The sequence below is a fragment of the Oryctolagus cuniculus genome, chromosome 15 (genome assembly GCF_964237555.1).
Source record: "Oryctolagus cuniculus chromosome 15, mOryCun1.1, whole genome shotgun sequence".
NCBI classification, from domain to species: Eukaryota; Metazoa; Chordata; class Mammalia; order Lagomorpha; family Leporidae; genus Oryctolagus; species Oryctolagus cuniculus.
The window spans coordinates 40,877,113-40,900,859 of NC_091446.1; the positions used below are offsets into that span (position 1 = coordinate 40,877,113).

General features: G+C 43.4%; 1 protein-coding gene and 1 non-coding gene across 6 annotated transcripts in view; both read left to right on the forward strand.

Moving 5' to 3' along the window:
• Nucleotides 1–23,747, forward strand: part of PANK1 (pantothenate kinase 1) — a 69,712-nt gene that overhangs the window by 40,856 nt on the left and 5,109 nt on the right. For 4 of the 5 annotated variants that reach the window (XM_002718500.5, XM_008270177.4, XM_051823394.2 and 1 more), the window contains 4 exons: nucleotides 6,388–6,641; nucleotides 12,399–12,575; nucleotides 13,075–13,198; nucleotides 17,990–18,115. In XM_002718500.5, the coding sequence (XP_002718546.1) occupies nucleotides 6,388–6,641; nucleotides 12,399–12,575; nucleotides 13,075–13,198; nucleotides 17,990–18,115 (681 nt within the window). The remainder of the gene's footprint in view (nucleotides 1–6,387; nucleotides 6,642–12,398; nucleotides 12,576–13,074; nucleotides 13,199–17,989; nucleotides 18,116–23,747) is intronic. The other variant, XM_008270176.4, reaches the window with a different exon arrangement.
• MIR107 (microRNA mir-107) lies at nucleotides 13,552–13,611 on the forward strand. Its single transcript, NR_162510.1, has one exon. It is a non-coding gene; the product is annotated as a microRNA mir-107 (primary transcript).

The following is a 23,747-nucleotide window of genomic DNA, read 5'->3' on the forward strand; positions in this document are numbered from 1 at the left end:
TCCCAAGGAAACAGCCTGAAAAAGTTAGTAGTGGTGAAAAATTGTCAGTAAAGGGTAAAGTAATGGTGGGTATGTGGAATCTGTAAATCTAAGTGGATGATTCAAGAACACGTATTGTCTTGGTTGCTATTATTAATCCAGGGACTGGTTTTTGACATTGCAGGAGCACTGTTACTCTACTTCAGTCTGGCTTGACACTTGACCACTTGTTGATGGCCCCCTTTATCAATGGGTAGGGAAGGAAAGAATCATCTTTGAGTTTCTGTTAATATTTCTTACTTATTGAACATACTTGAATTTGATTTCTTAGGTCTCCATTAGATCTCCTTAGTGTAAAGAAGAGAACTCTGGGTGTAACTGATAATTCTGAATGAACCACTTTAGATGCAGATTGTTCCTGGTTTAATGTGATAACCTTTAAAAAAACTTTTTTTTCTTTAAGGTTTATTTGAAAAACAGAGTTACAGAGAGAAAGGAGGAGATAGATCAAGAGAGACAGAGACAGAGAGAAAGAGAAAGACAGAGGTATCTTCCATGCACTAGTTTACTCTCCAAAAGGGCACAGTGGATGGGGCTGGGCCAATTCAAAGCTAGGAGTCAGGAACTTCTAGTGGATCTCTCACGAGTGGCAGGGACCCAAGCACTTTCCAAGGCACTTTAGCAGGGAACTGGATTGGAAGTGGAGCAGCCAGGTTTCAAACTGGTGCCCATATGGGGTGCAGGTGTTGTGGGCCAAGGCTTCACCTGCTACGCCACAAAACTGGCCCCCTGAGATAACATTTTCTGCCCCTTCCAATATGATTTATGGAGCCAGTGTCATAGTTGTTTTTTTTTTTTTTTTTTTTTTTTTGACAGGCAGAGTGGACAGTGAGAGAGAGAGACAGAGAGAAAGGTCTTCCTTTGCCGTTGGTTCACCCTCCAATGGCCGCCACGGCCGGCACGCTGTAGCCGGCGCACCGCGCTGATCCGATGGCAGGAGCCAGGTACTTATCCTGGTCTCCCATGGGGTGCAGGGCCCAAGGACTTGGGCCATCCTCCACTGCACTCCCTGGCCACAGCAGAGAGCTGGCCTGGAAGAGGGGCAACCGGGACAGAATCCGGCGCCCAGACCGGGACTAGAACCCGGTGTGCCCGCACCGCAAGGCGGAGGATTAGCCTAGTGAGCCACGGCGCCGGCAGTTGTTTTGTTCAGTTAGTTATTTTTAACAGACTGAGCTAAAGCACATAAGAAGAGCCTCTTGCAGTTGTATCCTGACACACTTATGTTTAGGATTTGTATATTTGCTAACATTACAGGTAATCACTGAGTGCTCTCCAGAAATTAGAGTCTTCAGTTTGGAAATGGTGTTTTCAAATGCATTTCAACTTGATAGGAAGACCTGGATTATTTCATTTTTCATGGGATATAGTAATTATAACTGATGTCTATAGTACTTTACAGTTTGCAAAGCATTTTCACACAACTATTTGACTAGGTCAAACTAGGTCAGACTCTATTAGGGAGCATATGTGACTGTTGAGCACCTGTGTGGGAGACTGCGTGACTGTCAAAACCCTGTTCTGGGTTGTGATGGATTCATTCCTAGCTCTTCAGCTCCAAATACCCATACCGTACCCATCCTTCCAACTCAGGGGTTTTCAAAGTGTAGTTCTAGGACTATCAGCATCATCTGGAATATTGCTAGAAATGCAATTAGAAACTCTACAGGTGGGACCCAGCTAAAGTCTAAGAACCTTACTATACCCATACTTCCTGGAGTGACTTTGGTACTGGGCAAACAATGTTAGCTGTTTGTAATTGTTGAAAGCTTTTTCTACTTTACGTCTTCCCCTACTTGCTAGCCTTAGGATTCATAAGTCACTTACCTGTTGGCCCCATTTGTCTACAAATGGGTCACAATAGGAGCTCCCTTGTCCTATTGTGGGATCTATGTAGTTTTCAGTTAGCTTCCTTTATTTGCACACAGTTGGGGCAACCCTCAGTTTGTTATCTCTAAGTTTGGGGAATGGTTTAATGACTCAGGAATGGTCAGAATTCATATTCTCTGAAAGTAGAAGGAGAGTTACCAGCAGGGAGAGCGGACTCCAGCCCCTGCTTGAAGGAACCTGTGCTTTTCTTCTCAACTCTGCGTTGAGGTGACATCGTGTTGGTAGGTTGAAGCTGGCCATGGCAGGGGTGATTACATCACAGATTAACAAATGCTACAAATCAGAGCCTTTGCTCCCAGGGAACTGGTGGTTAGCAGTCACCCACACACTTTGGTTACACGGTTATGTTCAGATTACCTGAAGCTTCATCTACACGTTGGCTGGATCTGTTTTTGCAGATTTGTCATTTAAGGTCATCATAGAGATCAGCATAATGATGTTTCAGTCGATGAGAGACCACATGTATGAAACTGGCCCCATAAGATTATATTGCCTGGTGTTGTTGGAGCTGGCTTCATTTGCCTAAGGAAACTACAATATTTGCACTAGAATGAAATCACTAATGACACATTTCTCAGAATATATCCTGGTTGTTAAGATGCCTTGACTGTACATAAAATCGCCACCAATTGTTGAAGTCAGATTTAGCTCACAGATGTTTTCTAGGTCTGCAACGAAAAACATTGTTAAATAAGCTGCTAGCATTTATTTTTTATTTTTATTTTTTTGAAGATATTATTTATTTACTTGAGAGGTAGAGTTACAGAGAGTGAGAGGAAGAGACATTTCGGTTCACCCCCGAAATGGCCACAATGGCTGGAGCTGCGCCGATCCAAAGCCAGGAACCAGCAGCTTCTTCCAGGTCTCCCATGCGGGTGAGGGGCCCAAGAGCTTGGGCCATCTTCTACTGCTTTCCCAGGCCACAGCAGAGAGCTGGATTGGAAGAGGAATAGCCAGGACTAGAACCGGTGCCCATACAGGATGCTGGCGCCACAGGCGGAGGATTAACCTACTGCACCATGGTGCCAGCTGTAGCTGACAGCATTTATTTTCTATTTATTTATTTTAAAGGTTTTCCTTCCATTGGTTTGCTCCCCAAATGGCCCTACGGCCAGCATGCTGCGCCGATCCGAAGCCAGGAGCCAGGTGCCTCCCCCTGGTCTCCCATGTGGGTACAGGGCCCAAGTACTTGGACCATCCTCCACTGCCCTCTTGGGTCACAGCAGAGAGCTGGACCGGAAGAGGAGCAACCAGAACAGAACCGGCGCTCCAACCGGGACTAGAACCCGTGGTGCCCGTGCTGCAGGCAGAGGATTAGCCTAGTGAGCCATGGCGCCGGCCCCAGCTGATAGCATTTAAAAACAAAAATATTTCATATAAAAATCTGGGTTTCTGAATTTGGGAAAATCTGGCAACATGGCTTACTACATGGCTTCATTGGCCTGGAAGTGAACTTTATTTTATTAAAGATTCATTTATTTATTTGAAAGGCAGAGTGACACAGAGAGAGAGCCAGCTAGCTCTTCCATCTGCTGGTTCACTCCCCAAATGCCTGCAACTGCCAGGGTTTGGCCAGCCCAAAGCCACGAGACCAGAACTCCGTCTAGGCCTGTTTGAAAACACAGGCAGCCCTGTGTCTCCCTGCCTGCAGGTTGGGAGCCTGTGCTTTTTCCAGATAGACCTCTTTGGACGGAAGTCTCTATCAAAGTGACTGAAACCCTTAGTCCCCTTTGTCTGGGCCTGCATGACCCCGGGCTTCTGAAATACCCATCCCTTAGTAGAGAAGAGTTGTTTGTTTGCTGCTGCCAACATTATCTGAAAATGATTTGAGGGGAAAGGTGAGGTTCCGATGTTCCCTTTCAGATCAAAGTGGCATGTGCTCAGTCTGTTTGCCTTCACAGGTTTTTCTGTCTAGTGTAGTTCCAGGATGTCCAGCTGGACAGACTGTGTCTCTGTCTGTTTGTGAGGTTGGCTCTTGGCTTGACTGTACATGTTGTTGATGAACCTCTGATTAATTTTTAAACAGGTTAACCTTTGGTCTCAGGACTGACTAATTACTACTTTTCAGGGGTTAGCATTGTGGCGTATAAGGTTAAGCCTCTGCCTGCAATGCCAACATCCCATATGGTTGCCGGTTCGAGACCCGGCTGCTCCATTTCCAGTCCTGCTCCCTGGTAATGCACCTGAGATAGCAGAAGATGGCCCAAGTATTTGGGCACCCACAATGGGAGACCCAGAAGTTCTGGGCTCCTGGCTTCTGGCTGAAGCCTGGCCCAACCCTGGCTATTGGGAACACTTGAGGAGGGAAATATACAGGATGGTAGATCTCTCTCTCTCTCTCTCTCTCTCTCTCTCTCTCTCTCTCTCTCTGTAATTCTGCCTTTCAAGTAAATAAATCTTTAAAAAAAAAAAAACATGTCACATGGCTGGTAAACGTCTAATTCTGCTTTTTAGGTATAGATTCAGTGCATTTTGTTAAAGAGGAAATTCAGATGAGTGATAGAGTCTAAAGTTTTCTTCTAGCTACTAACTTTCATTATAAAGATGGTATCTTTTATGGTGAAATATCAAAGTCTAGTACTTGTATCACTTGTTTCTAGGCCCCAGAGCAACACCCATGATGGCAATGAAAAGAGCAGAGAGGCAAATAACTGCAAGAGATGTGCTAGCTGTGTCACTTAGGGAGAAATATTTAAGTTCCCCAGAATCTTACCCATAGAACAAGGTTAATAGAATCTACTTGATAATATTCTTAGGAGAATTAAATAATCTGACACCAGGGCTTGGCATGTAGTAAATGATAAATATTGATATTTTTTAAAGAGATTTTTTTAAAAGATTTATTTATTTATTTGAAAGAGTTACACAGAAAGAGAGGCAGAGAGAGAGGTATTCCGTCCTCTGGCACACTCCCCAGTTGACCACAATGGCCAGAGCAGCACCTATCTGAAGCCAGGAGCTTCTTCCAGGTCTCCCACATGGGTGCAGGGGCCCAAGGATTTGGGCCATCTTCTACTGCTGTCCCAGGCCATATAGCAGGGAGCTGGATCAGAAGTGAAGCAGCCGATACTCGAACCGGCACTCATATGGGATGCCAGCACTGCAGGCAGCAGCTTAAGCTGTTGTGCCACAATGCCAACTCCAAAGAGATTCTTTAAAACTAACAATTATAAGTTATTTTCCTTCATTGGTTTGATTTCATGTTGAGAATGGTTAGTTTTGTTTTGTCCTGTTTTTTTTCTCCATGGACAGTGATCATCACCCTGGACCTCTGGGCCTGCAGTACTGCTGCTCTTAAGTTCATGAATTAGGCCTCCTTCGAGGATGCACTGCGGCCGCTGGCCTCCAAGGCCCGCTCACAGCCAGCTCACTCCTCATTACTTTTTATCCTAGGAGAGCGAGAGTTGTTGTCCCATTAGGAACGTGAAAGTGTACCCTGGGGCCACCTCAGCTATTAACAAAAGAGCCAGTATTTGGGGCCCTTTGTAGGTGCCAAGCCCAGCATGAGCCCTGTTCATGTGTAGTGTATTCTTCACAGCAACACTATGGGGTAGGTACTGTCCATTTTACAGATGAGTAAAGTAAGGTTCGAGACATTCCTCCCATTAAGTAAGTTTCAGAACTCAAAGTCAAAGCCAGGTCTAACTCCAGAGCCCACTCCTGGGAAAAGGGGAGTTGACACTTGTGGACTCAGAGAAGATTCTTCTGAGCTCCCAGGCCCTGAGAACCTTGTACCCTGCTGAGAAACTCCAAGACTTTTGCCACGTAGTGAATATTCTCTGCTCGTCCTGCCGAAGAGACACCCACTCCTCACCCCAACCCCGTCCTAGATCCCTGCAGCTGCTGTATCAAGTTACCACAAACGTGGTAGCTTTAAACGGTTTACCTGCTCATAGTTCTTGAGGCCAGAAGTCCAAAAATCAAAGCCCTGGCATGGCTGCACTTCTTCAGTGTCTCCTGGGGGGATTGCGTTCCTCGCCTGTTGCAGCTTCTGCTGGCTCTCAGCATCCCTTGGCCTGCAGGCGGCATTGCAGTCTCTGCCTTCATCCCCGCACGGCCTTCACCTCGGTGTTTTCCAGATCTTTCCAACGAGTCGAGGATGCTTGTCTTTGCATTTAGGGCCTGCCCAGGTAATCCAAGATGGTCTGTCTACTGTAAGATCCTTAAATTAGTTACATCCGCAAAGACCCTTTTCCCATACACTGTCACATTCATAGTTTTTGAGCATTAGGACGCAGACATATCTTTCAGGGACCACCATTCAACCCGTTGCATACACCAGCCCGCTCCCGTGGCAAGCCTGCTCCTTGCTAACTGTGGAGTGACCAGATTTCACGACCTGGCATTTCAAGGCTGTCTCCAGCCTTTTGATGTGACTGCCCCAGTCTGAGGTCTGAGCGCCTCTGGCGCTTCCCCCGGGGTGGCCACACCATCTCATGAGGTTTTGTTCTCTTTCAGATCGCTGACCTGCAGCTGCACAAACTGGATGAATTGGACTGTCTCATTCAGGGTCTGCTTTACGTCGACTCTGTGGGCTTCAATGGCAAGCCAGAATGTTACTATTTCGAAAATCCCACAAATCCTGAGTTGTGTCAAAAAAAGCCATACTGCCTTGATAACCCATACCCCATGTTGCTGGTTAACATGGGCTCGGGTGTCAGTATTCTAGCAGTGTACTCCAAGGACAACTATAAAAGAGTTACAGGGACCAGGTAAACATGTTTTCCACTAAGAGACACTTTTTTATGCTTAAAACCATGTATCTTTCATGATCACAAGTCTGTAGTAAAATACTGCTTAGACTGAATGTATTTACTTATTTGAGAGGGAAGAGAGTCGCCATCCGCTGGTTCACTCCTCTAAATGCCTGCCATGGCTGGGGTTGGGCCAGGCCAAAGCTGGGGGTCAGGAACTCAACGCGGATCTCACCCGTGGGTGACAGGGACTCAGCTACTGTGCTACCTCACCAGCAGGAAACTAGAATCTGTAGTGGAGCTGAGACTTGAACCCAGACACTCCAATATGGGATGCTGCCGTACCAAGAGACGTCTTACCAGCTGTATCACATGCCCGCCCCTATTGAATTCATTTTGAAAAAGAAACCTCTTGACCTCTTCAGCTAAGAGATTAATCAGAGGATATCTTCAAAGTAGTAACAGGGCGATTTAGTAAGACAGAGTCGCTAGGCTGCTAGAAACTGTGGGTAGATTGATATAAAAAGTCCTGCACACATCAGAAGTTTGCCAACAAAGTGGTGTGCGTTAAGTGTCAAATGAATGGAAAGGTTGATAAGCACAATAGAATCCAGATGGAAGTTACTTGGGATAGTCAGGGAGGGATTCAGAAAAAGCTTTGTTTTGGACTCAGCACAGGGTGAATTGCTTGAAATAGATTAATAACGCTCCAACCAGCAAACCAAATTAGGTTTACAAAGAATGTTTTTTACTCTCAAGTAAATGTTCCAGCCAAGAGCTAGAAAAGACAGCTCACCTCATAGAGAATTTTGAGGTATGGTGGACAAGAAAACAGCTTACAGCTACCATGGAGCCGAGTGCTTTTTTTTTTTTTTTTTTTTTTTTTTTTTTTTTTTTTGTACATGTAGCCCAAGACTATATAAGAGCAGACAGACTCAGCTTCCTGTTCCAGAGGATTCAACATGGGAATGGATCTGCAGTCAATCTTTGAGAAATGCTAGTTTAAACAACATTAAGCCAGTTTTCCTTAACTTCTAAGAGGAGGATTTCGTATTCAGTATTTCACCAGCTTACTGGACCAGGGAACCCATTTCTGGAGGGACAACTTAAGAAACTAGAGCCATGTAGAATGTGCTTTGGGACATGATATTGAAACCATTGTTTGTTTGTTTTAAGATTTATTTATTTATTTGAAAGTCAGAGCTACACAGAAAGAAGAGAGGTAGAGAGAAAGAGAGGTCTTCCATCTGATGGTTCACTCCCTAATTGGCCGAAGCAGCCAGAGCTGCGTTGATCTGAAGCCAAGAACCAGGAGCTTCCTCTAGGTCTCCCACGTGGGTGCAGGGGCCCAAGGACTTGGGCCATCTTCCACTGCTTTCTCAGGCCATAGCAGAAAGCTGGATCAGAAGTGGAGCAGCTGGGTCTTGAATCAACGCCCATATGGGATGCTGGCGCTTCAGGCCAGAGTATTAACCTGCTGCACCACAGTGCTAGCCCCAAAACCATTGCTTTTGATAGGTGAAGATAGTATGGGAGATCTATGGGTTACACTATCCTCATTTCCATGAAAGGAGTTGTTTCCGTTATAAATTGGTTTTTAAAGATTTATTTATTTATTTGACAGGAAGAGTGACAGAGAGAGATTGATCTTCTGTCTGCTGGTTCACTCCCCCATATGCCCACAACAGCCAGGGCTGAGCCAAGCTGAAGCCAGAAGCCAGGAAGTCCATCCAGGTTTCCCATATGGGTGACAGGAACCCAAGTACTGCCACATGCATTAGCAGGGAGCTGGTTCAGAAGCAGGGCAGCTGGCTCAAACCAGCATTCTGATGTAGGCTGCTACACCACCACCACCACCACCACCCCTACCCCACCCCCAGCAAGGTTGTTTCTTAGATATTTCCGTGGATTTTTCTAGTACTATTGACCCCTTGGGAGGTAGGCACTGCTTTTCCAGCGTGATTCTGTGACTTGTGATGGATTTGCATGAATCAGTGGTTTGCCACTAAGGAAGGAGAGACGAGACCTTTTTTTTTTTGGTTGTCATAACGGAGGTGGAGTGCTCTGGCATCTATAGGGTAGAGGCCAGGGATACTGATAAAATCTCACAGGGCATAAGACTGTCCCTGCCTCCAAATTATTGACCTCAGATTTTGGTAATGCTACTGTTGAGAAAACATGGCATTGGAACATGTGCATGGACACACATGTGCTCGCACACACACACACACACACACACACATATACATGTTCTCTGACTGAAGCCTTCTTGGCTGTAGAGTACACTTTGTTTTGTAAGTTAATTGCTACTAAGTGTACATTTTTTTTCCACTGAGAGTGCAGAAACATACTAGCTCACACAAGAAGCTAAGAATAATACTAAGCTCACTTGCTTAAGTAAGAAAACTGACCCCATGGCCTCAGGAGACTGTCAGGAGTATTTGAGACATGAGTATTTCAGCTAAGCTTGATTTACCTTAGAGAGAGAGATCTGATAAAGGGCTAATCCTTAAGGAACCACAGACTTCCTCCTAGGAGAAGGTGTAATTGAACTGGTAAAGCTGGTCTGATGCCGGTGCCCTGGCTCACTAGGCTAATCCTCCACCTTGCGGCGCCGGCACACCGGGTTCTAGTCCCGGTCGGGGCGCCAGATTCTGTCCCGGTTGCCCCTCTTCCAGGCCAGCTCTCTGCTGTGGCCAGGGAGTGCAGTGAAGGATGGGCCAAGTCCTTGGGCTCTGCACCCACATGGGAGACCAGGAGAAGCACCTGGCTCCTGGCTTCAGATCAGCGCGATGCGCCGGCCGCAGCACACCAGCCGCAGCGGCCATTGGAGGGTGAACCAACGGCAAAAGGAAGACCTTTCTCTCTCTCTCTCTCTCTCACTATCCACTCTGCCTGTCAAAAAAAAAAAAAAAAAAAAACAGCGAGCTGCACACTTCATTAACCATGTAATAATGCCTATACATTCCCTATATAGCCTTGTTATTGGTAAACGCCCACTAGTGACTGGTGCTCTACAGTGATCAACAAACCCTGTCTGGATATTCAAGCTTCCCTCTAAGTTCTCTCTTCAATCAGCAGTTTTGCAAATGTGCTGCGGGGGCCTGCAGGTTAACACAGGAGCCCTCTCAAAGGCTGCCACAAGCAGGGGAGGGGAATGAAACATCAAGTCTCAGGGACCTTGATCCTTGTCCAGCCAGAGTTGTTCTGCCAAAGGTTTCTTTTGATTTCAGATGACCTCTTACATAAACTCTCAGGGTTAGTGGGGAATGTCGGCACGTGGAGCACACTCTGGGCATCACTGATCTAAACACGTGTTAAGTTTTGCTGCTCTCGTGAGCTGATAGCTGTAGGTTTTCATTATTGTATTAGACCCTGTTTTTCCCATTAGGCATTCTTATTTTTAGGAAGTCATGTCATTAATGGATAGACTTTTCTTTCAAACATGGTTTTAAGTGATTTGTTTCAGTGCATCCCAGATTGGCAGTAACATTCCTGGTGACACAACTCCAGCTTTATCACAGAAGTCAATGGGAAAAATAGTATTTCTCTGCTGGCATTGTTGGAATGTGCAGCCTACTAAAAGAGAAATGTGAAGAATTTTGAAACTTTGGTGAAAATCGTAGTATATCTCATCACTTTGGAATCTCTTAAGAACACACTCAGTAATCGAAGGTTTTTTCTGCCTCCCTAAAGTTCCTCACTGCAATGTTGTTTGTTTGTTTTGTTTTTAAAAAATGGTAATATTTAGTGGCTTATGCAGCACTCTGTTTTTGTCTGCGATATACTGAGTGTTTTATTGTGTGTCTGCCTAAACAAACAGATGTATCTGATTGCGAGCAAGGGAATCACTTCAGTAATGGCTAGCAGGCCGAGGCTGTTACCACAGTGCTGGGAGACTCTTGGCTCTCTGCGGAAGGACCGATGTGCATTTTCCCTCCTCTCTGCCGTGTCCCAGCTGTGCGGACGTGTGCTTGTTTTTCCCGTTCAGCTCCAGATCTTCATCTGGAGGCATCAGTCTGTTCCAGTTATACAAGACTTTTGTCCTCCTTTTCACTTATCCCAACACATCAGTTGATGAGTTACCTTCTTTCTAAGTCAGCCAATGTCTTCAGTTGCCTATATTTGGAGGAGGGTGTTGAATGCCTTGATTAGTACAAATACTTGATATTCAAAGAGCGGTTATTAGAGGATGAAAAGTATATAGAAGCTAGAAAAATGGCCAAGATGTCCATTTAAAAATACACAGGAAGGAGACAAAAGCAAATCCAGATGATACACAAACCATGTTCCCTTTGAAACCCACCAGCTTTGTAGAAGCTGAAACCAACAACATAGCATGACATGACGTGTTCATTTTAAAGAAAGATACACTTGCTCAGAGGAAATCTCAAGTTGCTACTGTGACTGAATTGTCAGTGCAGTAATGTACGTGGAGCTGTCTTCCTCATTGCACTGCCCCTGAAGTTTGGGTAGCTGCTCCTCGTGCTGCCTCACTACATAGTTTTTCCTGAGAATTCGTCATTTAATCTATGTATTTTTGTAAGAATCACAGTTTTTAAAGAACATTACACAGTTTCCCTTTAGATGCAACCTAAATAACTATGTTCCCATCTCTACTTACACTTTCTGGTTAATAGTTATTGATAGTAAATGTCATTTACCCTAAATTTTCTTTTTTCAAATTTAAACATTACTTTAATCCCAACTTGATTTTTTTTTCTTAGAATCAAAAGCCAGTGCCCAAACGCAAATAGGGCTCCCAGAGCTAGCGGCCCTCTGGGGCTTCAGAGCAGATTGACGTGGGCAGCACTCCTCCATTTGATCTTCCAGGTGGTAAATAAGAGTAGAGCCTCTGGCCACAACTTTAGGAGTCAGTGCTCCTTTTCCTGCCTGGAGTTCACTGGTGATAGCTGTACTCTGCATCTGCTCTTCTTTCCAACAGATAACTTTGATATTAATACACAATTGAGTTCATTCTCTGCTACCATGATTAGTTTCTATTGTTATCTAGAAAGACTATTTTAGAGGAACTCCCCCCAAGCAGTTGAAAGCATTTAAAGCATATTTCAAGCATTGGAACTATTTTATGATCTGTGTCACTATGTTTCACTGCTGAGTGGTAAATAAAATGTTAATATCCTTTTCCAAAGTCTTCTAGGAAAAAAAATTCAGAATCAAACAGATCAGTGATTTCCTTCTAGAAACATCTGAGGATGTTCAATGTGATTATCTTAGCTAGAGAGGCAAGCTCAGATGAAAGCCAGCTGTTGAGCTGGCTACCCCTGGCAGAGTCCTCAGTTCTGTCAGCAGGGGTTTGGCTCCATAGTGCGATCCGTGTGCACACAATTTCTTAGTGTTTGTATTCAGCTGCAAATGATTTTTTGTTTTACAGCAGTCATTTCTCTGATTATTTGCTGTTTTCACATTAGCCCAGTACGTGAGCTCATGATCTGGCCCCATTGGATAGGCGTGAATGAAGCACTTAGGTTAGTGGCTGGTTGAAGGTCTCACAACGGAAATCAGTGAGAATCTTTCTCTGATTTTGTTCTCAAATTTAGGAACATATTTTCCTCAATGTTTATTTTTAGTCTTGGCCCTCTTTTTTTCAACCAATCTACTCTGAAGCTCTTTTGTACCCTAGCACTTTGTTTCAAGTGCCCCTTTGTATTTCTCCAGTTTTTATTAACCCGTATGAAAAGTCTTGATGTAGTTGGGGACCTGGGTGGGCATATCTTAAAGTGAACTTAAAACTAAACCTTATTGTTCCTTCAGTCTTGGAGGTGGAACATTCCTAGGCCTATGTTGCTTGCTGACTGGTTGTGAGACCTTTGAAGAAGCTCTGGAAATGGCAGCTAAAGGCGACAGCACCAATGTTGATAAGCTGGTGAAGGACATTTACGGAGGAGACTATGAACGATTTGGCCTTCAAGGATCTGCTGTAGCATCAAGGTAGAGACAAAATAGCTAGGAGCAGTAGTGGTTCAGCACAAGGCAGCCTCTCCACCCTGGCCATCCTGTTAGCTCTTTTTTAAGTTGTCAATCCACCAGCCTGGTGCGACTATCCTCTGTATAGGCACTCAGACTCGATCTCCTGCCCTTTATGAAGCACTGAGATATTTAACTCTTGATGCTTGTGCTTAAAATAAGGCAACTTTGAAAGAAGGTTCTGGAAAACTGCAACTGTGTCCCCCATTCTTTTCTCGTCCAGATATATAGAGGCATTACAAAAATTTTCCCCCATTAATAGCCATTGCTACTTCGTCCCTTCTAAGAAAAGGGCAGCCAGCCATTCGTATCAAACTCCTGTCTGCTTATAAACCGTGGTAGCAAAATCAGGTCTTTTGTGTTTGCACGGAGTTATTCATAGGGCTTTCCGCTGCTCCATGATGGAAGCATGGGCTCTGTCTAAGGATGATTTTGAACACTCTCGCTAATATTTCCAACATAGCTTTGGCAACATGATGAGTAAAGAAAAGCGAGAGTCCATCAGCAAGGAAGACCTCGCCCGGGCCACATTGGTCACCATCACCAACAACATTGGCTCCATTGCTCGGATGTGTGCACTGAATGAGGTAAGGCCTTACCTAACCCAGGAAAAGCCACATGTCATTTTTCCACATCATCTTGCCATCGCAGTAACTATTGACTCAGAAAACTACACATCCTTGGGAGAACTGCTCTTTAATGTAGTCACACTTTTTGGAATGGGAAGGATATGTGTTGGGAGAGGAGGTAGAGTATGCATTTTATTTTAAAGTAGGAACTAGATGTGAAAGCATGATAAAATCTCAACTTATGCCATAGCTGCTCTAACCATCATTATTGCCATGGGCCCGATGAAATGTGAGGAAGAGCTCTGAGCATCCTTGCAAATCACTGCAGATAAAATGCTCCCTTTGCAGTATTTGATATTCTCTCTGCTTTCAGCTTCTTTACAGTGTTGCCTTGTGGCATGGAGTTCAAGCAGCATTGTACAGGGCTATCAAAGCACAGAGAGCATGCTACAGCTGAGGCCAGCCAGAGCCCCAGGCACAAGAAGGGGTGGAGCTGGTGACAGACAAAGCTTTGTTGATAAGTTTGGAAATATTGCAAAATTCCTTTAGAAAAAATGCAACTGTTTTCTGAAATATAAGACATATAAAGTAGAACAGCTGTCTTCTCACTGAGATGTGTAATTTGGGGCACAGAACAGGAAATAGAAGTATTAAAGAATCATAGTAGCATCAGTAATGGAGTTTTTAAAATATTATTTTTAATAAAATGTTATATATATAATGAGAGGCTCAAATCATAAGTGCAGCTTGAGGAATTCTCTCTTTCTCTCTCTTTCTCTCTCTCTCACACACACACACACTTACATATACACATCTGATAGCGCTGCTCAGTTGGAGAAATAGAGGGAGTAATCGGAACCCCCCTGTAGCTCCCTTCCCAGTGAGGGGTGGAGATGTTAGGATATGAGGCAGTCTTTATGATAGGAGGGTGCCAGGCTTGCCTTTGAGTTCTGGGGTTACAAAAGGGACATCCTGCCTCCTGGCATCTAATAGAGGATGTTGCTGGACTGTGGATCAGGGTCATAACTTTTTGGAAGTCCTCAGTTCTGAGGGAGCATAAATTGGAGGCTGATATGCAAATAAAAGAAAATTCCAGAAATGTGCCTTTCCAAAGTTCACTTCAGTCGTGAGACTTGTAACAAAGGGTTTATTTTTTGACATTAATCTTTTTAAAGGTTTTATTTATTTACTTGAGAGGTAGAATTACAGACAGTGAGAGGGAGAGAGAGAAAGGTCTTCCTTCACTTATTCTAGAATCTTTGAATCTTTGACTATAGTCTCTTTTCCTTCCTTCCTTCCTTCCTTCCTTCCTTCCTTCCTTCCTTCCTTTCTCTCCCTCCCTCCCTCCCTCCCTCCCTCTCTCTCTCTCTCTCTCTGTCTCTTCCTTCCTTCCTTCCTTCCTTCCTCTCCCTCCCTCCCTCCCTCTCTCTCTGTCTCTTCCTTCCTCCCTCCCTCCCTCCCTCCCTCCCTTCCTTCCTTCCTTCCTTCCTTCCTTCCTTCCTTCCTTCCTTCCGTAGAATTACAGAGAGAGGGAGAGACAGACAGACAGATCTTCCATCCACTGGTTCACTCCCCTGATGGCCACAACAGCCAGAAAAGCCAGGAACTTTTTCCAGATCTTCCATGTGGGTGCAGGAGCCCAAGTACTTGGGGCATCTTCTGCTTCTTTCCCAAGCACATTAACAGGGAGCTGGATCAGAAGTAGAGCAGCTGGGACTCAAACTGGCACCCAAATGGGATGCCAGCACCACAGTCGATGGTTTTAGCCACTGAGGCCACAGCAGCGACCCCTGCTCATACTCATTTCATAGAGGCACATTGCATTTACTAAATGTAAAACATTTTTTCTGTGATTATTGGAATACAATGAAATGATTCCTTCAACTCCACACTTTCTTATTTATTTTTGGAGTAGGTAATATAAACATGTAATGCAGAGTTGCAAAGGTAGCAGATCACACAAAGAAATGAGTCACCATTTCCACTTCCATCCTTCAGCATGCCGCTCACCAGAGGCAGCTATTGTTTGCAGTTTTTCTGTTTTTGTCCAATGTTGTATGCAATATAGAGTAAGTACATCCTCTTGGAGGTAGAAAACTCTACATTGCATTCTTTTTAAAAATAATAGCTTTTATTGATATAGTTACAATATATAACTCACCCTCTCTGCACTATTCTCCATCATGCTTTGTTTTTCAACTTTTCATTATGAAAATTGGTAAACATACAGAAAGAGAGCAGTCCAAAGAACCTCCACATATCCATCATCTCAGACTCAGCATTTATCAAGAATAGATGCACATGCTTTATCCAGCTCAATATTCTTCCTCCCTCTCTGTTCTCTCTTCCTCCCCTGTCCCAAGGTTCGTGTTAGAAAGAAAGTCTCATCTTATTTCAGTCTACCATACATACTTCAACATGTACCTCTGGAAGTATTATCTCTATTTTGCATACTGTATCTTGAAATTGTATCAGTATATTTAAAATTGCTTCATTCTTTAATGACTATATTGCATCCATAACATAGATATTCTCTTACTGAGTTGATCAATTTCCTAATGATGCTTAGGTCTTTCTAGTCTTTTGCTATTATTGAAAAATTTTCTGGAGCAATTATTTGGCCTGTTGGTTAAGCTCTTGATTGGGATGTCCTCTTCCCATATTGAAGTACTTGGGTTTGAATCCTGGCTCTGTTCCTGATTCCTTGCTAATGCACACCCTGAGAGGCAGCAGGTGATGGCTCAAGAATTGAGTACCTGCTACCCATGTGAGAGAACTGATTAAGTTCCTAGTTTCCAGCTTTGGCCTGTCCCAGCCCTGGCCATTGCAGGAATTTGGAGAAAGAACCAGCAAATGAAAGTCCTGACTCTCTGTCCCTCTCTATCTCTCTTGTCTCTCTCAAATAAAAATTGTTTAAAAATCTTCAGTATATTTATATATAGTATAGACATGCACACATTTTATATACACATCATTTTGCATATATATTATTACATACAATAAATTATTAAAAGAGAATTGCTGAATCAGAGTCTTGATTATAATTTTGACAGATACCATAAAGTTCTTTTTGCAAAGCTGGGTCTAATTTTTATTCCCTCCAAAGCATAATATAAGAATCTGAGTTTCTCCACACAAGGTTACCAGACTTTTTTTCCCCTATCTTTCCCCATATAGTAGGTAAGAAATAATGCCTTATTTGGGGATTGTAAGTGAGGCTAAGCATTTTTCATATAATTAATAGCCATTAGTATTCCCATTGTGTATTTGTGAACACTTTGCTAATTCCATTCACTCATTTCTCTATTGGTTTGTTGGGTTTTTCTTTATTGATTTTAAGGGACTCTTTATCAGTTAAGTAGCAAATCCATTTTATGTGATATGTACTGAAAATATTTTCTATTTATTGCTTCCCCTTTGGATTTATTTGTGGTGATGTTTTCCCCCCTCAATAAATGTTTGGATTTTTTAAGTAAATGTATCAATATTTTTTATATTTTTAATGGATTTTGAGTGTTATATCTCTTCTACTTCTGCATTTTTTTTAAATTTCCCATGTTTTCCTCTAGTTTCTTTTTCTCTTTTCTTTCTTTTTTTTTTTTTTTTTAATCATTTACATCTTTGACCCGCCTGGAATTTATTTAAAACATGGAATGCTAATCAGCTTTCAGTGTCACTTTTCTTTCTGGCTCTCTAGCAGGGTAATAAAGGACTGGGCCTTGAGTGTGTCCTACCGTGGGTCACCTTGTTTGGGGGAAAGGGCAAAACTCCCAAATGTAATTAAATTCCTCCTTAATCTGAGTTTCTTACCCTGAGTATCCTTTGCCACTTCTTACTCTAGGTGCTCTGTGGCTATAGCTTCCTTATGGAAACTTAGTAAAAACACTCCTCCACCCATAGAAAGTTTTCATTGGTTAATGGCTTCATGAACACGCATTGTTAAAACTTACAACAGTTACAAGGGAACATTCCCAGACCCTGATTACTCCTGATAGACTGAACAGAAAATCATGCCAACTTCAAAGACTCTCTCGCCTTTGGTATGAGTGACCATAGCAACGGGCTCTGTGAGTGAATGAGTGATGTCCAGCCTCTGCATGGCAGATGGGCTGAGCTCAGGTTTAAGCTTACGAAACAGCAGGGGAGTGGGAAATACTGTGAGTGCACTAGAGCTGGAAGCTTATTGGACTTGAAGCATGTCTGCATGGACAGGGCAGGAGAGAAATGTTCATAAGTCTGTGTTCAGAATGCAAACCTGTAGCCATGATGACAAAAATATAAATGTATTTTTTGTTGCCATATTTTAACCCATGTGTTGACCACATGGAATATTCCACTATATATCCTGAGGGCAGATACTGAATATTGTTTCTTTTTGGAATCCCACTGTTTGGCACAGAACACACTGAGCAAACTCATTAGAGGAATCAGCCATGCCACAGCTGTTTTATTTATGAATTGGTTATAATAGTAATGGACAAGAAAATTTAGCTGAACTTACACTGCAGTTGCCGCTTTATATGTAGATGGGTTGGGAGCTGAATTTCATGTCAGACCTAAGACAATCTGACATAACACCTGCAAGTAAGTCCAGTGTCAGTTTCTGCCTTGCCCAACTAAAATCATGTGGAATGCACCATGAGGTTTGTTCAACTTCATTCGGAAATGCTGCAATCGTTCCACTTAAAGAAAAAGCAATTCACTCTACAAAGTTCTGTATGGTGACATATGGAACATTGATTTTTGCTAAATGCTATTCTTATGCCGTGATTCAGTTGTTTTTCTTTAACTTTTTTTTTTTTTTTTCAGAATATTGACAGAGTTGTGTTTGTTGGCAATTTTCTCAGAATCAATATGGTCTCCATGAAGCTGCTAGCATATGCCATGGATTTTTGGTCCAAAGGGCAACTAAAAGCTCTGTTTTTGGAACATGAGGTAAGTTGAACTTTCACAGAATTAATGTCCCATGTGGAATGTATTTGGGGTTGTCTTACATATGAGAGGCTGTCTTAGTTTTAAAATTGGTGAAGTGGAAAAGTTGACATTTCAACTTTGCATGTATGTGCAATTTAAAGAAAATCTATTTAGAATGGGAGCCCTCTTTACCCAATAATTGGGTATAGTAGTTGGTTAATCGGAAAGAAAAGAGCCATTAGGAATGTAAATTAGTATAACCACTATGGAAAAGTGTATAAAGATTCCTTAAAAAACTAAATAGTATGATCCAGCAATTCCAGTTCCAAGTATTTACCCAAAAGATTTTAATTAAAAATTATTTAATGTTTTTTAATTATCTAAAGGGCAGAAAGAAAAAGAGACAGCGAAAGAGCTTCAATTGCTGATTCACTTTCCAAATAATGACCACAGTTGGGACGGGACCAGGCTAATGCTCAGAGCCTGGGAACCTAATTCAAATCTCCCATGTGCTTGGAGGGGTCCATCTACTTGAACCATCACCTGCTGCCTCCGAGGGTGTGCAGATTAACAGGAAGCTGGAATTGGAATTAGAGCTGGGACCCAAACCCAGGCACCAGGGCTGGCGTTGTGGCACAATAGGTTGAATGATGCCTTGCAAGGCGAGCCTCCAATATGGGTGCCAGTTCAAGTCCTGTCTGCTCTACTTCTGATCCAGCTCTCTGCTAATTCACTTGAGAAAGCAACAGAAGATGACCTAAGTCCTTGGACCTGTGAATGCACTGGGAGACCTATATGAAGCTCCTGGCTCCTCTCTGCAGCCATGTGGGGAGTGAACCAGCTGATGGAAGATCTCACCTCTTGCTCACTCTCTCTCTCTGTAACTCTGCCTTTCAAATAAATAAATAAATCTTTTTTAAAAAAAGTTTAAAATAAATGAGAGAGACAGATACCACATGTTGTCATCTGTATGTGGAATCTAAAACAGTTAAACCCAAGGAAGCAGACCATAAGTAGCAAGGTAGTTACAGAGACTGGAGGTGGTGGGGAAAAGGGAGAGATAATGATCAAAGAGTACAGATCTTCGGCAAAATAAGCTTTTTGTGGGTTGTGATTTAAAATAATTTAAAACTCAGTTAAGATGGATAATCATTTAAAAGTATCTCCCTGGTTTAACTGTTGTTTTAACTTAAAATGTGTAAATGTGCTTTTGCTTACCGATCTGTTGATGTAGGACCAAGGCCCATTGTTGAATGAGGTTTTTGATTATTGAAGTACTGTACTTATTTTTATTTCACAATCTACAAATATTATGAACTTTCTTTGATTTCTAGTTTGTTTCTTTAAGGTAGGTCAGGAAATTAAAAAGATACTTACGGAGCAGTTTGGTTGCAGAATCCTAGAGTTTTCCATCTGTTTTATGTTGTAGCATCCACCTAAGTAAACAGCAGTGATTTGTGACTATCTTTTTTCAATCTTTTTCAAGAATTTACCTGAAAATCATGCCAACTTTTTGTAGAACTGGTCACCATTTATTGGTTCAGCTAGATGATTGCATTACAATAAAACAGTCATAAACAAATTGGAAGGTAAACACAGCTGCATCTTAGAAAGTAAATGAGCCACCAGCTGACTAGGCTAATCCTCCGCCTAGTTCTAGTCCTGGTTGGGGCACCAGATTCTGTCCCAGTTGCCCCTCTTCCAGGCCAGCTCTCTGCTGTGGCCCCAGTAGGCAGTGGAGGATGGCCCAAGTGCTTGGGCCCTGCACCCGCATGGGGAGACCAGGAGGAAGCACCTGGCTCCTGCCTTCGGATCAGCGTGGTGCGCCAGCTGCGGCGGCTGTTGCGGGGTGAACCAACGGCAAAGGAAGACCTTTCTCTCTGTCTCTCACTGTCCACTCTGCCTGTCAAAAAAAAAAAAAAAAAAAGAAAAGAAAAAGAAAGCAAGAAAAGAAAAGAAAGAAAGAAAGTAAATGAGCCAATGAGAACAGACGTGTTTGAGTTAAGTATCTACTAGCCTGGAGAGGATGGCTTACCCAGCCACTGTGAACCTGTTAACACAGGAAATGGAGAACGTTGGTTAATGCAAGATGCCTCTGACTTAATATGGAGTTTCTCTCCTAAGAGAAATCCTAGTCGTCCACAGAAGGTAAAGGAGCCTCATTTCTTCTCTACACTCTGTCACCCTCTTTAGAATCAGTGCTATAGAGTCACTGTTAATCATGGGAGGGCCCTAACCTCTTATATACTTTGCAGTAGAAAAATTATTGAAGGAACTGGTGTGATAAACCTCAATTGTAATGAATAACTACCATGGCATTTTTCTCATCACCAAACTGAATTGTTTATTTGAAAAATTATTGATGTACTTGTTAGAGTTCTCTGTGCCCAAATTGTGCTTGTTAAAGCATGTAAAACAAGAAGAGCTTACACACTAAAGTTAAGGTCCAATGACAAAATGATAATATGATAGAAGGCCCAATGATAGAATAATAATGAAGAAAAGCATTTGTTTTTCTTTTTGACACAAGCATAAGGCTTGCCTTGATAGAGCTTTGTTTCAAATGAGGGGGAAATAAGGTCCCAGCACCTTTATTTCCTCTACTCCCAAACCAGAGCAGCTTCTCTTTGATCTGCTTATTCACAGAGTTTCCATGTAAGGTTTTCTTTGACAAAACAGTATCTGAGCTTTAAAAAAATAATTTAAAAAAAGCACTGTTCTAGTCTGAATAGAGTTGCCATATTTAGCAATAAAAAACACAAAATGCCCAGTTATTTTATCTGGCATCTGTCTGTATTTTATCTGGCACCCTGAAGTCCTCTTGGCCTTCAATCCTCTTGGCCTAATACAGAGAACAAAGCCTGGAGGCCTTCAGGCATAAAAAGTCATCTACAAGGTCACATGCATAGTGAGTTGATGATAAGAAAGAGAATAAACCCAACATTTTGGGGAAGCTAACTTCCATGGTAAAAACGAGATCCCCTGTTCACTTTGAACAATGCTGAAAGCCTGTGGACTGCCGCTTTGTCTTGAAACTATACTGAAGCTACCTCGGACAGTTCATGGGAAAATGGAATTAAAAGTCAAGCTTATTTTGATGTAAAAATTTTTGAGATCCATGTGAAGTTTTTCACAATATACATTTTCATGAACCATGGATTTCAGTATGCTGTTTTTTTTTTTTCACACACAAAAAAATTATCTCTTAATTCCATTTTCCCATGAACTTGTTTGTTGAACTGCCTTCATACATCATAACTCAGTTTCCCTGGCCAAAAAAAATAGAGTATCCTCATAAGCCCTGGAAGGGCTCCTCAGAAAATTCTCTACATTGTTAAATTCACTCTGGATCAGGCAGACCTTACCAGAGAATACTATGGAGGGAGAACTTGGGGAGGCCCTGGTTTGGGGGCTGGGCTTTCTGCTCACCTTCTTTGGTGTCAGGAGCCCTCACTCACTCAATTTCTCATCCATTCAACCATTGTTGAGCATCCTAAGGAAAATAATCTAAGCCCACCGTTCAGAGTGCACCCTTTTACTGACCTTAAATCTTACCTTTCCATGTCCGACTGTGCCTGCCCATCTCTGTTTTGGCATTTGTAAAATGGGGTGCTAATCATCTTTGTTTCTCAGTTACTGTGATGACTAGAGGAGTAAGTCTGTACAAAGTGCATAGAAGAATTTGTAGCATGTAGTGAGGCCCCAGTCCAGGCTGGCTGACAGCAGCAGCAGCAGCAGAAATCCCGCCACATCCGGACACATTCCCAGCCTTTCTGCAGAAAGTGACCATTGAGTCAGGCAAATGCCCAAGGAGTGGAGCCTCCTGCCTTTCAGAAATCAGGTTGTCAGGGACTGAATACTTGTGACCCCACTGCCACCCCTCCCCCCAAATTCGTGTGTTGAACTCTTAATCCCCAAAGTAACATGATTAGAAGGTGGGGCCCTGGGAAGGTGCTCAGATCCTCAGGGCTCAGCATTAGATCCTCCGGGCTCAGTCAGCATCCTCCCTTGCTCCTTCCGGTATGTGAGGGTATAGTGAGAAGACGGCTGTCTGAAGAGGCGGCTTTCACCACACACCTGGATCTTGGGTTTCCCAGCCCCTACAACCGTGAGAAATGAACTTCGACTGCTTAGGAGACACCCTGTTTGTGGTGCCCTGTTATAGATAACGGCCCAACAGACTAATAAATAGATTCCCTCCATTTTCACAAATGTAGACTTTTTTTTTTTTTTTGACAGGCAGAGTGGACAGTGAGAGAGAGACAGAGAGAGAAAGGTCTTCCTTTGCCGTTGGTTCACCCTCCAATGGCCGCCGCTGCAGCCGGCGCACCGCGCTGATCCGTTGGCAGGAGCCAGGATCCAGGTGCTTTTCCTGGTCTCCCATGGGGTGCAGGGCCCAAGCACCTGGGCCATCCTCCACTGCACTCCCTGGCCATAGCAGAGAGCTGGCCTGGAAGAGGGGCAACCGGGACAGAATCCGGCGCCCCGACCGGGACTAGAACCCGGTGTGCCGGCGCCGCAAGGTGGAGGATTAGCCTATTGAGCCACGGCGCCGTCATGACTTTTTTTTTTTAAAGGTTTTATTTATTTGAAGTCAGAGTTACACACATAGAGAGAAGGAGAGGCGGAGAGGTCTTCATCTGCTGGTTCACTCCCCAGTTGGCCACAACAGCTGGAGCTGCACCAATCTGAAGCCAGGATCCAGGAGCCTCTTCTGGATCCCTCACATAGGTGCAGGGGCCTAAGTACTTGGGCCATCTTCCACTGCTTTCCCAGGCCATAGCAGAGCTGGATCAGAAGAGGAGCAGACAGGACTCGAACCAGCGCCCATATGGGATGCCAACACTATAGGCAGTGGCTTTACCCGCTACACCACAGCACTGGCCTTTATTTAATATATGGACAAGATAAGGCCTGGGATCATTCAAATGCCTTTCCAAGACCTACTGAGAGATGTTTAGGATTTTCTCCCATGAGCTATAGCTTTGAAATCAAACAGATTTGCTGTCAAGCCCTGGCACAAGTTGTGTGACCCTGAAAGGGTCATTTACTTTATTGCTTTCCATTTCTCATTTGTGGAGCTGTAATGTGAATTTTTGTCTTGGCAAAGATTAAAATGAAATAGTTAGAATATCAGCAACACCACACACTCACTCAGCACACAATTATGTGCCAGATACTGTTCTAAGCACTGTACATATGTTAATCTATTATATATAGTATATACATATATGTACATATGTTAATTTATTTTATGTATAGTATAATATACATATATGTACATATGTTAATTCATTTTGCTCCTGCATGTGTACTCTTTTTGTTTTTTTTTTGACAGGCAGAGTTAGACAGAGATATAAAGAGACAGAGAGAAAGGTCTTCCTTCCGTTGGTTCACCCCCCAGATGGCTGCTCTGGCCAGCGCGCTGTGCCAATCCGAAGCCAGGAGCCAGGTGCCTCCTCCTGGTCTCCCATGGGGTACAGGGCCCAAGCACTTGGGACATCCTCCACTGCATTCCCGGGCCACAGCAGAGAGCTGGACTGGAAGAGGAGCAACCGGGACAGAATCCAGCGCCCCAGCTGGGACTAGAACCCAGGGTGCCAGTGCCACAGTCGGAGGATTAGCCTAGTGAGCCATGGCGCCGGCCCTAAAT